Raw genomic sequence first — 20,679 nt, 5'->3', positions numbered from 1 at the left:
CCGGTTTAATTAAGGTATTGAGTTCGATTCTTAGGGATGACAAACATTGAGGTTTTTTCTCTCCTAATACTGGTAATGCCTTATGATCAATATCTCGTTGTTTAGGGTACGTGCAAGGCTTGTTGGAAGTTGGAACCATGTTAATGTGACCGTCACTGATCATCTAACATTCCTGATATGATAATTGACAATAACTGAAATCCCTATGTCTTGTAAATATATACTGGGCGTATTTACTCTTAAAGACATACTATAGGGTTTTCCATTAGATGATTGACACTATGAGGATTAATGTTACACACATTAAACACCACAGGGGTCGAATGTGTAAATACTCTCATTATAAACAGAAAGACATTAACCCTAATTTAAGGTTAATGAAGAATCACTAATCACATAAATACCCTCACAAAATTCGTGTGTGTATTCCTCTCTCTAATCTGTACATCATGTTACATCCGAATTTATCATCCCATTATTACTCAATCATCTTGTTTTGGAAACCCGAAATCAATAGCAATTATGTTTAATGCTCTTACAGGTTCCACATGACGATCTGTGATGTTTTATCACTCAAATCGAATCATGTTTATTCCAACAAGGCTTACAATATATTATACAGTTAGGTTTCCCTAATTTTGTATACCAACTGAATGTTCGAAAAAAGTTGATACATCCAATGTATGTGATATCAAAGACATGGCAAAAATCCACCTGAAGCATTAATAATACTTTATCTATATTACTTAATAAAAAACAAACACTTTTTGTTGATGATTATATAGGGAGATTTGTCTAAACTACATTCTTCATGAAAAAAAAAAACTCTTTTTATTTGCAGCCATTTACACACACGCAACTCTCACTTAATATTTTTTTTTCTCTTTCTTTTGTTTGCACCCTGTTAATGGTATCGACTGTAATGTGCCGGTATCATGCTACTATGAAGTTGGTAATTGTACAAAAATTTGTCCAATATTCACGTTATTTGAAAAGATCTGAGGTTTTTTTATTTATTTAAAATCTATGTATCTAGCCTACAAAATAATTCTGTTATCATTTCTTTAAATTTTTGATTTTTCATAAACCGTACACAAATAATTTTTTATTGATATTTAAGTATAGATATTTCTTGTAACAAAAATGGATCTCTTTGACACTAAGCCGTTTGGATTATGGAGTTATCGTTATAAAAAAGAAACATTTTTTTGAGATGAGTGGTTGAAAAATCATACTGCTGTTTAAAAAAAATTATTTGGAGTTGTATAAGGTTTATTCATGATACAACTATATATGTATGTATAAACGACAACCAACATATTGATTTTAGAAATCATTGATATCACCTATTTTCAATGTGTAATAACTAAGTTAACGTGGAGAATGGAGATGATGTGTGTAGCGACTATCAATGTTAACTTTATATTGTACTTACCTTCATTTCATGTAACATTTTTTATTTTAGATAGAATTATATATTCAATTATTCATATAAAGAGTAGATCAGTTTGTCATTAAAAATTATATTGTATTATTTATGATAAAATGATATTTAAATATGTTTCTATTTAGATTGTTTTAATTGTTAAAAATATGAAGTAAGATTTTAAAACCTAAATAACCAAAGGGGTTGGTGACCCATTGGTAAGGTCTTTGATCTTGAGAGGATTTATTTAGATACGAGTCTCACTTCTTACATTTGTAAAAGTGGATTAATCGAGAGTTCTGGTTTCCAAACATACGTACGATTTAGAAGTATGAGTAGAATATAATTCCGTTAAAAAAATAAAAAAACTGAAATTCCAAAGGTAATAAACCAATCATTCCCTTAAATTTATTATTATTGTTTAAGAAATAGCATGCAATAATGAAGCAAAAGAATGTATACGTGTATTTTATATAAAGAATTTAGGTAGATCGTTAGATATGGTTATTAAATTGAGTTTAAATAAGCAAAATAAGACAACTAGATCATGTACATTTTCGTAGTGGTCCAATGTCAAAGTCAATAAAACTAAATTCACACCAAAGAAAACCGAAAAAGAAAGGAAAAACTTACAGTATATATGAAAATGATGCTCCGATATAATTGTTTGCTATAAGACTATATGTCTATATGAGCCAAACCAAATAGATTAATGTTCTGATATTTTGAGGATGTGAGTTTAAGTATCTCAAACTAATAATTTTGTTTACATCTTAGTTGAAAAAACATAAAAACAACTAAGAAGCTACCTACACAGTGCAACGAAGCAATGATGGTAACGAAGCAATGATGGTGACGGTGAGATATGAGAATTGAATGACAACTCGTAATGGTCGCGATGATTACTTGATTTTCTTAGTGTTTAAAAATTTAAATAATAAACGGTTCTTTACGTACATTTTGAACACCATAACTGATACGTACCATATAACCCTTGTATTCAATTTGCAATATTTACAAGACGTTGTCTTAATAGACATGTGACATAAATAAACATCACATCGTCCATTTTGTCTTTGTAGTGAAGACAATGTCAGCTTAAAGAAAATGTTTATTAAAAACAAAAAATATAATAGTATTTTCTAATATCCATTTGCTATAAATTAAAATTTATAATACAAATTAGTCTTACAAATGCACAATTTGATGAGATGTTGGACTTTTTTCTTATGATGCTACACGACAGCCGGTAGAGCCAAACAACCAATTACAAGATAATCGGTTGGAGAGACAGTTGTGCTTTCCTTGATCTTAAAGGTTTACCAAACAATAGCGAAAATTGAATAAAATATATTTGTTTATGCTTTATAGAGAGAATTTATGGTTATTTTAATGATGAAATAAAAAGTATTTATTTGCTAGGTTTATTTAGAAGTTCCATAATTTTTTTTCAAAGTATATGGTTAATAATTAACGTATGTTTGTGGTGTTTTCGAAGTTTTTCGATTACAACCTATGAAATATATTTATTTAAAAGGTTTAAACATAAATCCCCGATGATATCGAAACATCACCATAACAACTAACCTTGATGGTTAATTTAAGTTTTGAGATAACTTGAATATACGTATACCACATTGAATTGTTACTTACACATGCTAATAACTTGGTCTTAATATTAACTTTTACTTAATAAAACCAACATACTCTAGTTTTTTCTAAAAAATCAAATGATGTTTGTATCTGTTTACTCATTGGTTTAGTTAAAACCTAAACAAGCAAATACGGATACAAACAATAATTTATATATTTAAGGATTCATGTTAATTTATTCAGTTACTCAAATAAAGTTAGATAAGCTTATTCATATTCCTTTAGAAGGTAATTTTTATATTAAATATATGTTTTTTACACAAAAATATAGAGATTAATAATTTCATTTACAGTCTTACACGTAGTAAGTAAGTAACTGCTTAGTGCCGCATTTCGCAGACCTTACCTCTACCTAAATAGAGAGGTAACTTCCAGTTTCTACCTAAATGGTAGAAAATGACCTCCAACCTTTGCATGAGATGAGGATCGAACTCATGACCTCTGTCTCCAAAGGCAAGGGTGTTTACCACTGATCCAACAGAACAAGTTTTTGGACAGAACAATCGGACAGAACTTTTTTTAATATTTTTTTTTTAATAAAGATAAAAAGAAAAATAAGAATAAGTTTTTTTTAATAAAAATAAGAATAAGTTTTTGGACAGAACAATTTAACAAACAGATAAATAAATATATTTTTGAGAATAAAAGAAAAATGTAATAATGGTCAAAAGATGACCGGTGGCGCCGGTCAACGGTTGATAAACCACCCTTCTTCTTCTACATTGAAGACATTTTCTTTCTTTCATTTTTTCTCATAAATCCTATACATACATATATACATACACACACATATATATATTTCTCTCTCTCTCTAAATTCTCTCATTTCTCACACAATCAATTTTCTTTTACATTCCCAGCTCTTAATTTACCAAATATAATCTTAAAGTCATCATCTTTATTTCATTTTCTGAAAAATTATTGAGCTTTCTAATTTCCCAGTCTCATTATGGCAGTAAGTTTTTTTTTTTACATATTTTTTGTTAATTACATAATAATTGTGATATATATGTGTTTGTGTGTGTATATATAATATATATATACATAATATATATTGATATTTTCTAATTTTGGCAACTGCTTATGGACATAAATTGTAAAGATTCTAGCTTTTGGAAAATAACAAAATTTGGTCAACAAAAGTCAACAGTTGACTTTAAGTTGATGATGATGAGCTTGTGATATGTTGGAGAATTACTTCAAAATGTTACTTATTGACATGTATGTATGTATGTATATATGTATGTATGTGTGTATGTGTATATATATATATATAAATGTATTGATGATGAATTGAGTGAGGATTTTATTTGATGGAGTTTTGATTTTGGTTTATCATTGTATTTTAGGAGATATGTGTTGTATAATTGAGCTAAGATATGTCATTATATCCGTACCTCTAGCATTACGGATGATTCGTAGTACTGATATTGAAAGTCAATAAGAATAAGATAAGATTGTAGCCCTTCTTTATGGATCATCTGATTTTTTGGTCTAGGAAGTATGGGTGATCTGTAATGCTGGAACTACGGGTCGTCTTCTCTAGTATATGTTGACAGTTTTTACGTGTTTGAAGCAAGCTTTAGGTTTTTTAGCAAGGAGGTGGCAGATTAAGATATTGACTGACAAAATGGTGATTCTTGATAGAGATATCTGTCCTTTCAAGAAGGACATACTTTGATTTGCATTATGCATTTGAGAAAACAACAAGGGTGTTTGGATGTGTGTTTAACTGGTTATTTCGACTACTTTTGAATGTTTGAATAAAAGGGATTTGGATTTTTTTTTTCTTTTTCTTTTTCTTTTTTAAGGTTTCTGCAAGAATTTTGTAAAAAGTGTATAACACTATGACTTTGAACCCGGGTCCGCTTATGGGTCTACCCCGTCCAAATCCATGCATTGTTTCAGGACCATAATATGCGATTATGGACCTGATTTTTGACTCAATTTTATGGCACCATACATAAGACAAGAGAGTTAAGAATTTGAAAATTTCGCATTTTCTTAGTTTACATTGAAGTTAGTAAGTCATGGGAGTATTTGGATGTGTATTTTGGAATGAAGTAGCGTGACTTGAATAATTCAATTTAGATAAGCAGTTTGCATTTCGTTTGCAGACTTGAACTATGAGTATGGGTTTCATAGGAGAGTGGACAAGTTTTCCAATCAAACCCTGTAAGTAGGTATAGAGGATTCCCCATTTTATGGGTCAATTTTCTCAAGCTCATACTCCTAAACCAAATAACAATCAATATTCCTATAGCAACTTTTTTCCTATTCACCATGACCTAATTATTACTTCGTATTAGCTTCAACCATAATTGTCAGGTTCTAGTCTATAATGCACATCCAAACAGTGCCTAACTCCCTAGCTCATAATGGTAAGTTATGCCTTAGACCTTAGTCATGAACTTACCGAAAAAGGATAACTTTTAACTGTTTTTAACATATATTACAGGTACTCTTGCAGTGATATATAGGTGGAATATATTAACTAATATAAAATTTTCCCTGCAGCGTCCAACTGTACCAAAATTCGGTAACTGGGAAAGTGAAGATAATGTTCCTTATACCATTTACTTTGACAAAGCTAGAAAAGGTAAAACTGGTGGGAAGATGATCAATCCAAATGACCCACAAGAGAACCCTGAAATGTTTGCTCATATTAAAACCCCACCACATCCCGCTTCTCGGCCCAGATCCTACGCGGAACCGGAAGAACCAGTCCATAGGCGGGCAGTTCCTACTCATGATCGTCGGGTTAGCCGGGAAGAAAGTGAGTATCCACCACCTAATGATAACACAGGTCGGAGGACTTCTGGTGGCTCAGCTCATCAACGTGGCGGTCAAGCGGTAGTTGGAGGGAGACAGGCGAAAGGTAGTGTAGGATCTGACCAAAGCTTTGATAAGTCCCCACTTCATCCCCATTATCAGGCAAAGGTCGGTGGGAAAGGTAGTGGGTCACCTGCTTGGGAAGGAAAGAATTCTTATGATAGTAGTCATGGTACTCCTGGACGATCAAGAATGAAGCCTGCTCGAGGCGATGAAACTGTAAGCTTTTCGTTATACACTTTGGTTTCTAAAGTCAATCCTAAGATTTCAAAAATTATAATTGCTAAATTCTTTTCCAACATGGGTATTTGGTATAAAGGTGAGTACAAGTAGTATGCGGTTTTTGTCTAAATGATCAGATTCGTACTAATTGGAATTTCAAATCCAGTTTGTTCTAACATGGAGTATTTGCTAAACTGTTAAATGCAACTATCATTTTCGTAGTTATATTAACCAATTTGTATCATTGAACTTGAAAGCTAGTTTGTCTAAGTTCAGAAATTGAAGTCTACCAGTTTGTTGAAAAGAATGAAGTTTGACCTTTAAACCTTTTTTGACTTTGATGTTTGAGGTCATTCCTAAGCAATCTAGATGTTCACAACAGTTTTATTAGTAACAAAGTTTGCTTTAAAGTTAAATGCAACTCTTTTTTTTTTTTTAAACAGCAAATATATGAACTACTAAATTACACCAAATGATACTAATTTACACCGTTGCCAAGGATTGAACCTTGGTCTCTACCCCAAGAGGCAAGAGCCTCTACAACTATTAGATTTATTTGTTATAAGTTATAACAACCAATACATTTCAGTTTGAAGTTGAATATTAATATATCTTTACTTCCAAGATCAAAATATAGCGCATTAGCTGAGAAAAATGGAGTTTACAATTTACATGTACATTACATTATGCATACAGAGAGTTTTGCATTTTTTATGGAAAAGGATAGTTGGTGCATAAATTCTGGATAGTAAGCACTAAGCATCCATCACGAATGAAGTACAGCACAACTTTTACATTAGATAACCTAATTCATGTAAGATGTGACTAACTGCAACTTATATCGTATCTCCATTTTATTATTACGTAATACTAACCCTTGCTAATTTGCCCTCAGCCTGATAGAGGAGCTGCTGTTCCAAGGTTCGGGGAGTGGGATGAGAACAACCCTTCGTCGGCAGACAACTATACACATATTTTCAACAAGGTACGCGAGGAACGTGTAACTGGATCACCCATGGTACCTGGTTCAGATGCAAGACCAAATTACAATATTCCGCGTAACCAAACATCCAGTACTAAGGTAAGTTTGGTTTTTGATTTTCTTTAGTTTCAATGATATGAAATACATACATTTATGCTCATGTATTATCATGCTTAACTTTTTAGCGACAAGATTTAAGCTTAAGATTTCAACATCTCTATTAAGTGTAAAATACAAAACTTAAAAGGGTAAACACATGATTTCGTTTTTTTTTCTTCTTCCAGTGGTCGTGCTTCCCGTGCTTCAAGTAAATGACGATTTTGGAATACTTGTGAATAGCTCTAAAGGGCTCTGTATATTCAGAGTTAGCTTCATCTATGCATACATCACAAAGGATGCTTTTTGTTTCATATTTATAATGTAAGTGTGATTTTGGTTTTCTGGGTGCAATTGGGTTTAAAGCATGAGAATTTGATGATTGACTTGTTATTATATATCTGGTTGTAAAAAGACCAGTACATATTCTTTTATTTAGTAATGGCTTTGTATAATCTTGATGCTGGTTTGTCTTAAAACTGTACTAAGAAGGGCAAAGGGCTGGGACTCTGCGTGTCTGCCAAGCCTGCCTTGGCGCCTACCCCGCCTAATCGAAGAGAGGTTTTGATAACTCTTTATAGTGCATTAAGTATAGTGTTGATCCAAATTATAGTGTGGCATATTGATTTTTGTTACCGAGTTGTACTGAAGTTGGTTTTGAGGAACCTCTAGCATTGGGTGTTGGAAAATTTCAAGGCATTTTATAGCGGTCAATGAGTTGACACCGTCTACTCTTGTTTCTGCGAGTGTCTCTCACTACAAGGCAAATTTGATACTGATTCATTTTCTGTAGTTAGTTCCTCGGAGGACATAGTCCTTGCACCTCAAACCAACTTCACTAGCATACATGGGGCTTTTGTCCCGTGCAAGTTCGTATCACTTGCATCACATGGTTCTACAACTTGACCAGATAGAGATTAGGGTGTGTTTGCCTGTTGTCTGCAATCTTAAGAGTTGCAACTCATATCAAAATCATAAGCCTATTTTGGATTAAAGTATAACGACATGATATAGGTTTGCGAATCAAAGCATACACGACGTTATTAATCATGGTATCATATTTCAGATGACGGTAACTAGTTTTGGTATATACCCATACCTTATTTAGGGAAGGGCAAAGTACCGATATTTGAAACGAGCATGGTACTCGCTCAATGCGGCGACGGTGGTGGGGAAGGCGATTTAGTGGTGTCGGTGATGGTACTATTGGTGGTGGTGGCGGTGTCAAGTGGTGTAGCTTGATGTAATTAATTATGATAGTGGAAATTTTAAGAAGATATGAGCTTAAAGTGTTAATTATTAAAACAAAGGTTTAGAGTGTAAATTATAATTCATTAAGGGCAAAATATAAAAGTCAAGGGTAATTTCGGTAATTCAAAGGTAGAATTACCTAAGAGGTCATTTCCTTTATAAGGATTAAAAATAAAGATATAGATTATATCTGTGAAATTTTGAAAGGATTTCGATAATTTTTTAATATTTTTTCTATAGTGAACAAAATGATTGGGTCATCCATGTTTATTATGCTTATAATAATTAATATATGAGGAGTTTTGTAACAAATTTGAATGTGAAACAACACCATATTCTACATCAGGAAATTATTAATTCTTTTAATTTATTAGCCTAAAAGTCCTCCTAATTCATAGGATGATAACATATGAAAATTTAATGGTTATGAAAGTGATTAAGTGGAATACACTTGTGACATTCATATAATTTAGGAGGATTTATAGGCTAATGTTTAAGAGGATTAATTATTTTCCTTTTCCATATTACTTGCTAATCAACTTGGGTTCAACCCGGTTTAACTTATAAACTCTTTGCAAATAAACCGAATAATACCTTGGTAGTTTTAAAATATGTTGTCATATTAAAATGTATAATAATAGCATTAAATAATTTGAAAGTTATTATAATTTATATAAAAAACGGAAGTAAACAAATTCAAAAGTTGTAGACACACGTTGAAACACATACGGTTGTAAAAGCAAAAAAGTAAAACTATTGTCCGGAAAAGACATCATATTATAACCAAAAACTAAAATGATTAAATTCTTACATAACAATGTGGACATTTAATAAGAAAATTATATTAATGATATATTATTAGAGAAGGAAAGATATTTTAAATTTAAATATTAATAAAATTTGATGATGTCATAATTAAATTTAAAGGATGTGTATGATTAACACATAAAAGAATTTTAATAAGTTTTATGCCATCACAATTTTACTTTACTTATATAATAGATAAGCATTTGTTTCCTTCAATTTTTTCAACTAAGTAGTTAATAACCCCGAAATGCTCCCCTTGTTTATTCACTATTTTAAATATAGTCACTTGAAATACCTATAATATCTATTGTAAATACCTATAATATAATTAACTAAATTAACTTACAACATCTGTCCTTAACTTCTAATATAACTCTACTACCCATTTTAAATCAATAACTCACACTACTAGTCGCCACTACCACTACTAATCGTCGTTGCCACCACTATTGCCATCACAAACACAGCTACCGTCGCACGCTACCAACACCCGTCACCGGCACAGCCGCCGTCACCATTGAACTGCTGCATTATGCACTTATATATATATATATATATATATATATATATATATATATATATATATATAATATAACTAAAAGAGGGGTTGGGGTACACTTGGCACCCCTAATCCACCTCCTTGAGTCTAATCTTCTCTCCTTATTAATCCTCTAATTTTTTTTAATATTAATCTAAATTAATTTACACTTTAACCCCAATCTAAAACAATTAATTTACACTTTTTAGTTTTCCATCATCAATTTACACTTTAACCCAATTTAAAATAATTAACTTACACTTGTTGATTTTTCATCACCAATTTACACTTTAACCTAATTTATATTTAATTATACTTTTATATATATAATTTACACTTTTAGAATATAAGAAACTGTAAATTTTTTATTTAACTAAAGTTGAAAAAAAAGGGGTAAATTGAAATCAATATTAATATGGAGTTAATTTTCGTATGTTTCTTCGTTGGGCGGGTAATTTTTGGAGTATTTTGACCGATGGAGTGGCTATTCAGCTAACAAATTTTCAAGTTGATTTTGGTATATCTATTTAATATATTTGAATTCCAATTTTTTAGCTTTGATTAATATATTTTGAGACTACTCGTCCACTGGACGGGCCTGACCACTAGTGTATATAGGGGTTGGGTATTGTAAAACAAGTATTAAAGTAAAACAAATAGGACAAGATCTTGACCCTTAGATCATGGTTAAATTGATGCACGAAGATTCACGAAACAATTGATGTACTATGATTTTTATGATGCACGGTGATTATCACTATAGAAAAACCTATTGTTTTATTTGTTTTACATTAATACTTGTTTTATTTTACCTAAAACCAGTGTATATATATATATATACATGGTCGAGAAACAGTAGACGTTAGAACTTTAGAAATTAGCTAAAACCTTCAAATTTAAACATAATTAAAAATTTTATGTGTTTACTTAATAATGTTATTGGGCCTTGTTTGGCGTTATAGATTGACACAACTCAAAGCCCAAATAACTCTAGCTACTAGCATGATTTTATAAATTAAAAAGGGATAAAGGCATAAGAATGTATCCGACTATGACAAAAAAACTATGTAATGTACCATACTACTCGACTTGCTATTCAGTGTAACCAACTACGTTTTTTTGGTTATTCAATGCAAGCAACTAGATACACAACAAGTAGCAGGTTACCACTTGCATTTTTTAATTTTTTTTATTAAAAAAATTGACACCTGTTATGTTTAGTTTATAAATTTAAGTACTAAAAAATTTTTCATACTGTCAAATGCCAAGATTAAGCAAGAAAGTATTCATGTTTCTCCGTTTCTTTTAGGACGTGAGACCTGCAAACCCGTCGTTGTCGTTAATCTCAGTCAGTTTATAACTTTCTCAGTGAAGAAACAAAAGTTTCACATATATATCCCAAGCTATTCCAACTTGTTATAGTTAATCAACTACTGTAAAATGCAGTATATTAAAGTTTCACATATATATCCCAAGTTATTCCAAAAATCACGATTTTAATTTTTCCCGGTGAATCACCAATTTTTCCGGTGAGTGTTGGATTCGAAAACTTTTGGTCAGGGTTTGTGCGGGATCAATATTTGAGTCGATTGGTGGTAGTTTCAAGTCGTAATTCGAATAAACAACAAGGTTATCGCGATTTTAATTTTTTCGGCGAATCACCATTTTTTTCGGCGAGTGTTGAGTTCGAAAAATTTGGGTCAGGGTTTGTGCGGGATAGATTTTTGAGTCGATTGGTAGTAGTTTCAAGTCTTAATTCGAAGAAACAACAAAGTTAGCGTGATTTTAAATTTTCCGGTGAGTGTTGGACTAATAAGGATGATGATGATGATGATAGAAACCGGATGGAAACCTATTGTAGCAGGTTGCTTACATTGCATAACCTAAAAAACAAAATTGGTTACACTGAATAGCAAGTCGAGTAGTAGGGTACATTACATAGCCTTTTTGCCATAGTTGGGTATATTCTCATGCCTTTATCCCTAAAAAAAATTTCATACACATACCATTCTTTTCATCTTTTAAGATTTTCATACTTTGCATCTCTTTTCACCCATTTCTCTTCCTCAAAATCATATGTGAGTCACTTTTACATTCTATTTTATATTTGTTTCTTCTCCTTCTTTATAGTCGTAATTTCTCATCTCTGATCACAAATACATGCTCACTCGTAATTTTGTTGATATGACTAAAATTGGAATACTAAAAGAACGTTGGAATTTCGATAAATACCACGAAAATTTTTGGTAGACGAAATTTGGAATTAAATTTTGGCTCCTACCGAAATCACACTAGGATCCCACCGAAATTGACTACACACTACACAGTGCCTATGCAAAACTAAATTGTGTAGTTAACTATAAATCTCATATATTATATTAAACAAATAAAAAATTAGCAGTACATGTATTTTCTACCGGGTATTTGAGGATGAGAAGATACGTAAACTAGCTTATGTTGGAGCATTTGTTCCAATGATTAACCCACACCTTTAAAAAAATGTATTATCTTTTTTAATCAAAATGTAGTTTATACATAACATATTCCAATCCGGCTTCAGAAATGATGATGCAATGTGCAAATCAAATTAGCAGCTATTTTATATCTCTAGGTGTCACCATTACCCAACACCGGCACATGTTTAGGATTAGCCGATTCAACCGAGTTTTAAAACATTGCTTTTAACATTTTCTAACTTACGGAAAAAAAACCCCAACGCGGTGGTCATAACAATAGAGACGTGTCCTACTTTCATTTCAAACATCCGCTAACCCGACCGTTTATAAAAAATTAAAAACCTATAGGGATTTTTTAACTCCTTTTTATTTTCTAATCTATATAAATACCTCAAAAATTCTTCCCCAAAATTCTTCTTCTTTTCTTCTTTTATTCAATTTACAAACCCTAATAGCACACACACACATAATTCCTCATTTTTCGCTATCTAGGCTCCCGATCATTACATTAATCGCTACAGGTCAGATTAAATTTCATAATTTTCCGTTATATTTTTAACTAAGTTTTGATTTTATTAATTTATTAATTTGATTTTGTTTATTGATCAATTGATGTAATTATTAAAGTTCTATTATATTTTTCATGCTGTTTGGTAAGGTGATTTTTGTAGAATTTTTTGTGATTTTTTTAGTTATTTTATTGTAAAGTTGTAATCTTTTAGTTATATGATGTTTGAAATCTGTATCTATAGGTTTGATATAGTTATAATTTAGTGTTTGATTGCATTGTATTGTGAAATTAGACTTTAAATCTAGGGTTTATGAACATCTGTGTGTTCTTTTAGAGATCTACAGTCATATATATATATATGTATGTATGTATACACACATCATCATATAAAGATTGTTTCTTTTTACTTTCTTTTAATTTTTTTTTATAAATAAAGAGGTTTTGTGTTTATTAGTTTGTACTACGATTTTTTTGAAAATGTAAACAATTAATAAAATTCTGACTACTTTCCGCGTTTTCTTGAAAGAGTACTTTCTGGGTTTAGACTTAAGACTATTATGATTTAGGCACTCACACTTTGAAGTTAAGAGTCTTTTGAACAATTGAACGCATTTTGGTATAGTACGCATGAATCATCAGTTTTTGCTTTTGTATATATGTGACGTCTTATAACTTCTGAACTGATAAAAACGTTTGTTATTAGATGCAGCAGTTACCTAGATACATAGTTACGCAATGTACAGAAAGTTTGACACATATGATAGAGGTTTCGAGAGGTGTATACATTAAATAGCAATAGGTGAATTTTTTTTTTATTTAGGCTCTCTTTGATAACAAAGAATGATTTAGTGCTGAATGATTTCAGGATCTGAATGGTTCAAAAGTTCTGAATGAAAAATTATGTTTGAAATCTGTTCTGAACAAGTAACCTGAATGATAGAAAATTACCATTTTAACCTTCTGTATACTGGTGACTGGAATAAGTTTGGTACATGTGTTCTTTTTTGATATTTACATATATATTGCGCACAAAAAACATTTAAAAACATAATATTATAAATCATACTCATAATATTCTCTTACATTAATATCCTTTTACATTAATATCCGTTGAATTCATCAAACATGAATTTGAAGCACTTATAGTTGATTAGCAATTTGATCACGTAGATTGGCCATACATTCATTGCCTAGAGGACCTCCTTCAACTCCATGCATGTCTTTTTCCTCGGCACCCCAACGTTGTTCTTCTCTAGCAAAGACGGTACTCGCGTCACATTCCTCAAAAAGTTGATTTTTTCCTTATAGAGTTATGCACCGCAAAATAAGAAATCACTAAGTTCACTCAATGCCGATGTGTTATCTCTTATTCCTTCAATTCTCAACGAAACATTTGTCAACCAAAACCAACAAACAATCATCATAAACACCATTTTATCTTCCAAATTCATGTGACCTTGAACATAATATAATACAAAAGGATGGCATTAGATAAGAAAACAAATTAAAAATACATTCTAGCAGATACCAACCATTAATTACTAGTATACAAATTGTGATTAAAAAGTGTATTAAATAAGGAGGAGGATGGCATTAAGAATTCATAGAAGCAACACAATTTGTTTTGTTATGCACCAAAATCCAAGAATTCATACAGAAAAAAAATGTATGAATACCATGAACTAAACAAAAAGACCACAAACAAATGATTAAACCAAACATATGCATGACTCACAATCCTGATGCAATTCTGATGCTACTGAATTAGATAAAAAGACCAAAAACATATTGTATATCCAATTATCCATCACATCAGATAACAAAAGGAAGTGGTTCAGCAAATTAAATAGGAAACAAAAGACATCAAATCGCATGATCGCCTTCAGCAACAAAGCCTCTTTGTAATCAACCTAACTGTCCAAACTTACTTCCAGCATTCCTAATCCAACTTGCACAACTAACTCTCCAATTTCAATACCAATCAAAGTTTCCTAAAATCGGCACTCTCACCAAAAAGCAAAACAATGTTAGGAAATGGTATAGCCAAAACGATTCCTGGTATAGCCAAAACTTTGGTCAAAATGTTTCAAAGATTCTCCAACATGATCCATACATATATATATTCTTAAATAACCAGGAAATAGATGCTAGAAATCATGGAACCAATATACTCTAGCAATTTATTCTCAAGAGATAGATCCTAATAACCATGAAACAAATAAATTTCCTAAGCAAATATGTTTCTAAGCAAGTAATGGAAAATGCGATGTGAATATAAGTTCTTTTGAACTGCTCTGTAACAAACATTCTACTACAATAGACAAGAAGAAAAAAAATATATTTTATCTCATTAAACAAATTATAATACTAACAGACTACTTATTCATTAAAAAAAACATGTCACAAATATCAACAATTAGTCAAAAGTATTGAATCTGACAATAATAATAATAGAAATAATAAAAAAAATTCGTATATGAAAAAAATAATAAATAAGAAATATTGAATTTGTGTACCATACCTTCACTCAAAAGAACAAATGGATCAAGTGTCATGGTCGGCTATTACCTACGAGTATTTCGATAATAATAAAAAAAATGGATGAAATTAGTATAGAAAATAAATAAGAAGAAAAGAGTGAATGAAAGTAATAAAAAAAAAAGCAAGAAAAGGAAAAGAGATTAGAGAAAAATACCTTGGTGAACATGGAAGTAGCAGATGGAAGGTGTAGAGAAAAAATCTGATTGAAAATACTGGTGTTAGAAGGGAGGGTAATAGAGGAAAAGTTTGATAAGGAATGGTTAAGAGAGGGTTTGGAGGTGGAACAGTTCAGAAATTTTTTCCCCTTCATACAGCGTCGTTCAGTGTTCAGCACAACTTAACAAACGGATGGAATGCTGACCTATTCAGCATTTGGTGCTGAATCATTCCATTCAGTTGTTTTTAAACACAGCCTTAGTTTTTAAAGATTTAGTATATCGAAACTGGTTTTGAAAAGTTAAATATTTTTTAAGCAGACTAGAAGTAACTGCAATCTGCAATTTTATTTAAATGATGATATATAAGATTTGGGCTATATTACAATCACAATGATACTGAACTTTGACTAATGAATGCAAAGGGTAGCCAGTTGCTCCTTAGAGTTAATGTTGTACAATTGCATAGTCCCATCATTGGACAGCGGTTAAATTACTCAAATACGTATAGAAATGTTAGTTTGTGGCCATGTAAATATATGTTATTTTTGTTGAGTATGTGACCTTGATAGTGTTAAATGTTTCTGCTGAAGGCTCGTCTTGTTACTCATGTGGTGTCAACCTTTTTGGGATGTCTTATTTTGGTTATGCCTTCATGGGAACTCTAAAAGGAGTCAATCTGGGATAGAAGTGGCTTAATTATGACATTAGTCGTATGTGATTTTGTTTGCAGTTTTAAGTCTTCGTAATAATAAATTTGGTGGTTCCTTAATAAAAATATCCTTGTGGCCACAGAGGCTCATCTGCTCTCACTATGGGCTCGCAAAGCTAGTCAAATCTTGGGATTAGTCAGCTTGCAAAGCGAGTAGGACATTCATGATTACCAAAAAAAAAGTTTTGGTGCATAATCTGATTGAATGACTTTTTGTCACTGGCTTGTTTTTTGTCTGGATATAAAGACACAGCATGAGTACTGAGGTCCAAGTCGCCAGGCATGCAAAAGCTAGTAGACGAAGGAAAGAAGCACTGGATCTTAATGTTCCTCCACAAGCTGAAAACCTGGAGCAAGTTGGTGGGCCAGCCATTTCGCTTGGACACGGTGGTCAAGGTGGTGGGCCAGCCATTTCAGCTATTTCAGTAGATCCTAGTGTTCAAGTTCCACCCAGAGCAGCTGGATCTATACAAACTACCCCAATTGATGTAGAGGATATCGATGATGATGTCCTTATATCCTCTCCCAGAGCATTTGAAGAAGTAAGTTTCTTTTTCTTTTCTTTTTTTTTGCCAAGGGAATAATGCTTCACTATTAATTTTTGTATATGGTAATATTAATTGGATTCGTGTTGATGATCTGCACTTTGTCTCTAGGCTAAAAAGAAATCACGGCGAACTCGAAGGACTGTGGTGTTAGATGTGGATTCTGGTGAGGACAATACCCCTTAGCATACACTATTGCATGCTCACTTATATGATACTCTCATATTGCGAAGAAACGTAATATTCTGTAAATGTTTGTGGATATCTCTTATACAAATGCATTAGTTTAATCTCGACTCTTTTGAAAGTATTGAGGCATTGGAACAAGACTAGGGGTATGTCTGGTAAACTAGCTTGTAATTGTAGCTGATAGCTTGCAGCTAGAGCTTTTGGTAGTATATTTGTTCGGCAAAGTAGCTGGTGCTTGTAGCTTATGAATGTAAAATGATGTAAAAGGACAAATATATTAATTTTGAAAGGTTAAATTTATAGTAGTTAAGGGGTATTGAAGTAATTTACTTTCCCATAAGCTACAAGTTCCTTACAAAAGTTATTTTAAGTGGCTTATGGTTTTGTAGTTTATGGAAACCATAAGCTACTAAAATTCGGTTGTGAAACAAAACTTATGAGCTTGAACTTATAAAAGTTATAAGCTCAAGATCCCATAAGCTCCCACAAGCTCCACGCCAAACGTATCCTGGACGGTGAATATGCTGTTTAGTTTTTATGGCTGTGGGGCACTTATGATTTAGTTCCTTGTATAGGATGCCAGGACTCCAAATTGACCGCCTTTTGCAAGCTACAGCTCTAAGCAATGCGATATGCTATTTCATCATAACCTAGATACACATATTTATTTTATCGATTTCATTCTTGTTACTGCACCAATTATAATAGTACTGTTTTTTCATGTTGAGTCTGTTCTTATGACTAACTTATGTTGAGTGAGTGCTTTTTTGCTGTTAAAATGTTAAATAGATATACTTAGATTGTTATTTTGTGACGCTGGTAACTATTTTCATGCATACCTATGTATGCATGTATGGTGCAAATTTTTAGAAAGTATATGTTGTAATGATGGTGCTTGAACTTTGAACATCTATGCCACAATATATGTTTATTAGGGCTATTCTTATTGTTTACGTGTGATCACAGACGAAGAAGGTGCTATTTGGGTAAACCAGGCGAACAAACGTAGAAGAGATCAAACAAATTTTCCAATACCTTACGTGAATTTGGAAGGAAGTAGCGGCTATATGGTAATAACTTTATACTCTAATATACAGCTCTAAGTAAGTTGTCGGTTTTTAAGAGAGTGACCTATCCCGTATTGATTGAGAGTCCAGCTTTTATGTTCACCCCGGCTTTGGGTACAGACTGGTAATATGAGAACATGTGAAAATGGGCTGGATGGATTGGGTTGACCAGAAAATACCTGGTGTGCAAAATGGAAATAGTTTCAATAAATATGTGTTATGCACATACACACATGTTTTTTTGGGTCAGGGGTTACTACAGTAAGAATTTTATTCAAATAGAAACGTTCAGTACAAGAACATATGCATATGCTATATTATGCAACAGTATTATAATGAATAGATGGTGTAGGAGGCTTTATGCAATAAAAGGTATGGAAGGGAGGGTTGTAATTTCGTAAATCTAATTAATCACAAATACTTTGTTACATGTAATGGCGGGACTACCACCCAGCATGTCCTCTTAAGCAACACAAAAATACACTTTGAGTGACTTTGGACCCGCCTGATCTCATCTCTTTAATCTTTATAGTTTTGTTCTCTTTCTGACTATATATATATATATATATATATATATAAAATTAAATATTGCTATTGAACCTTGTTTCATACATTCAAATATCTCAAGCTCTGAAGTGTGTATCTGGCACCTGTTGTGTGAACCATACTCCTTCGTAATTGTGAAACTTTTTTGCAGGACTTTTGAAATTACCAATCTCTCTACATATGTAGTTATTATTTATGGTGCAAATGAACATAAGCTAAAAAGTTTGAATTTTTTATTCTGTTATGGTAGAGGGCGAGACCAAAGTATGTTGCACGGGCACCGGCTCCACCACCACCTCCACCACCACCACCACCACCACCACCACCGGAGCCGGCCTTTACCTGTCCTATCTGCATGGGAGCTTTAGTTGAGGAGGTGACAACAAGGTGCGGTCACATATTTTGCAAGGGATGCCTCAAGCCTGCAATTAAAGCTCAGCATAAATGCCCTACCTGTAGGCGGAAGATAAATAACAAAGATATGATCAGGGTTTATCTCCCGACCACTAAGTGAGTTCAAGGTGTGTACTAAATCTCTTGAATTTATTATTGCTTGTCTTTTGTGCTTTGCTTAAACTTGCTTTATTGTTTTATTCAAACATTTTGTGTTTCCTAGAGTTTATTTTTCTACACCATGAAATTTGCTGCCTTAAATTTTTAAAGTAATTACCATCTATGGATTTGGTTACTGTCATTGTTTAGACACTTATTTTGTCCTGACGACCTGTCGTTTCATAAACGTACAATGATTGAAAATGAGTACAAAGATATCATAGTAGTTCATTGTTTCCTAAAGTTTATTTAGAAGATCATGAACACTTGACTATACTTTGTGAAATTAAGCCACCTAATCCAGTATTTTTGATTAACCTCTTAAAAGTTTTTCAATTTGATCTGTTATCAGCTATATGACCTGAATTGCCTTCTATAGTTTTGATGCAAGGGTAAATTAAGTAAAGTATTCTCTTTGTTTCACTAGAGGCGACTTACTTTCTACTCATTATATCCATCTTTGCTTAAGTATATTCTTTTGCGCTGGCAAGTTGGATGGTTGTGTGATAGGCAAATTGGCTAATTGTTTCCACGGGTTGATACCTGCCAGGTCAGGTTGACCAGATTACTTCTTTCTAATTTAATTAAGCAGTTTAGGTTGGTTGCATAAGTACATTATTGGATGACTTAACTCTACTCATTCTATCTACTTCCCTACAAACCCAGTTTGTAGATTTTTTCTGTTTGATACGTTAGCGATGAAACATACTCCAGATTGACCAAGTAAAAGGGGCAATAATACATTTTGATTAATTAGAGATAAAAGCTTAGTCCAAGTTGACCACTTTTCAAGCGATATCCTCAAGCCTAAGATGTTTGATACTCATATAGGTTTGCATTGATGTCTTTCATGTATGGACAGGTTTATGGCGGTCTGGTAGACAAAGTTGGTGTTTATTAATATGGAGGAGATCTTGGGCCTAGCCATTATTCAAAGCAGGGCATGCAATTCTGATTTCTTTCATTTTGAAGAGGTAGGAGATACATGTAGTTGATAGGAATCTTAACTCCTTAAAATGTGTCTTTGGATCACATTTAAGTTGTATCTTGTCGCCTGAAGTCGCTTGGTCTCCTCAAGTGTGAAGCTTTTTATTCTTTTCTCGTTTAGCTGGTAATATGTGCAGTTAATTAGTGCCTATCCTTATAGAGTTTCTATAGACATTTTCTTATACATGAAATTGATTTGTACCCAAATCCAAGCAGGTAATATAGTTTTTTAGGTACTGTTGGTGCATTTCCGGGTTACAACATCATTATAGAAGTTTGTCTTGAGTCTATTGAATATGTACTTGTAATAAACGTTAAGTTTTTGCATATAATAAAGTCAACCTCGACCTTTGACCAGTCAACCTCGACCTTTGACCAGTCAAACTCGACCATTGACCAGGTCAACCTCGACCTTTGACCAGGTCGAGCTCCAGGTCGAGATTGGGCTTGGGTCCGTGAAGTTCGAGGTCTGTTTAAGTCTGTAAGTTTTAGTATAAATAGGGATTAAACCTTACGTTTAAGGTTTAATCTTCCCGACGTTTTGTTTTCATATTTTCACACTTCGAACCTGGTGTGTTACTTGTAATTGCATTTACTGAAGTAATATACGGT

At 32.4% G+C, this 20,679-nt stretch overlaps 2 protein-coding genes across 2 annotated transcripts; both read left to right on the top strand.

Annotated features, from left to right (window-relative positions):
* Positions 1-3,838: 3,838 nt before the first annotated feature.
* Positions 3,839-7,665, top strand: LOC122608416 (RPM1-interacting protein 4-like). The gene is made up of 4 exons (XM_043781521.1): positions 3,839-4,033; positions 5,596-6,129; positions 7,028-7,213; positions 7,399-7,665. Exons 1-4 carry the CDS (start codon positions 4,028-4,030, stop codon positions 7,423-7,425), a joined length of 753 nt encoding a protein of 250 aa, XP_043637456.1. The 5' UTR covers positions 3,839-4,027; the 3' UTR covers positions 7,426-7,665.
* A 4,950-nt stretch (positions 7,666-12,615) lies between these two features.
* On the top strand, positions 12,616-20,314 carry LOC122607568 (zinc finger homeobox protein 4). The gene is made up of 6 exons (XM_043780573.1): positions 12,616-12,783; positions 16,429-16,723; positions 16,838-16,892; positions 17,882-17,985; positions 18,779-19,049; positions 19,943-20,314. Exons 2-5 carry the CDS (start codon positions 16,436-16,438, stop codon positions 19,040-19,042), a joined length of 711 nt encoding a protein of 236 aa, XP_043636508.1. The 5' UTR covers positions 12,616-12,783; positions 16,429-16,435; the 3' UTR covers positions 19,043-19,049; positions 19,943-20,314.
* Positions 20,315-20,679: the final 365 nt, after the last annotated feature.

The sequence above is a fragment of the Erigeron canadensis genome, chromosome 7 (assembly GCF_010389155.1).
Source record: "Erigeron canadensis isolate Cc75 chromosome 7, C_canadensis_v1, whole genome shotgun sequence".
NCBI lineage: Eukaryota > Viridiplantae > Streptophyta > Magnoliopsida > Asterales > Asteraceae > Erigeron > Erigeron canadensis.
This window is presented reverse-complemented; position numbering and strand designations above follow the sequence as displayed.

Excerpts from the sequence above, each read along its gene's own strand:
- LOC122607568 (XM_043780573.1), top strand. The coding sequence starts at position 16,436 with ATGAGTACTGAGGTCCAAGTCGCCAGGCATGCAAAAGCTAGTAGACGA. Across the intron at positions 16,893-17,881 it reads GGTGTTAGATGTGGATTCTG|ACGAAGAAGGTGCTATTTGG; the intron begins GTGAGGACAATA and ends GTGTGATCACAG. Across the intron at positions 17,986-18,778 it reads AAGGAAGTAGCGGCTATATG|AGGGCGAGACCAAAGTATGT; the intron begins GTAATAACTTTA and ends CTGTTATGGTAG.
- LOC122608416 (XM_043781521.1), top strand. Across the intron at positions 6,130-7,027 it reads CTGCTCGAGGCGATGAAACT|CCTGATAGAGGAGCTGCTGT; the intron begins GTAAGCTTTTCG and ends ATTTGCCCTCAG. Across the intron at positions 7,214-7,398 it reads ACCAAACATCCAGTACTAAG|TGGTCGTGCTTCCCGTGCTT; the intron begins GTAAGTTTGGTT and ends TTCTTCTTCCAG.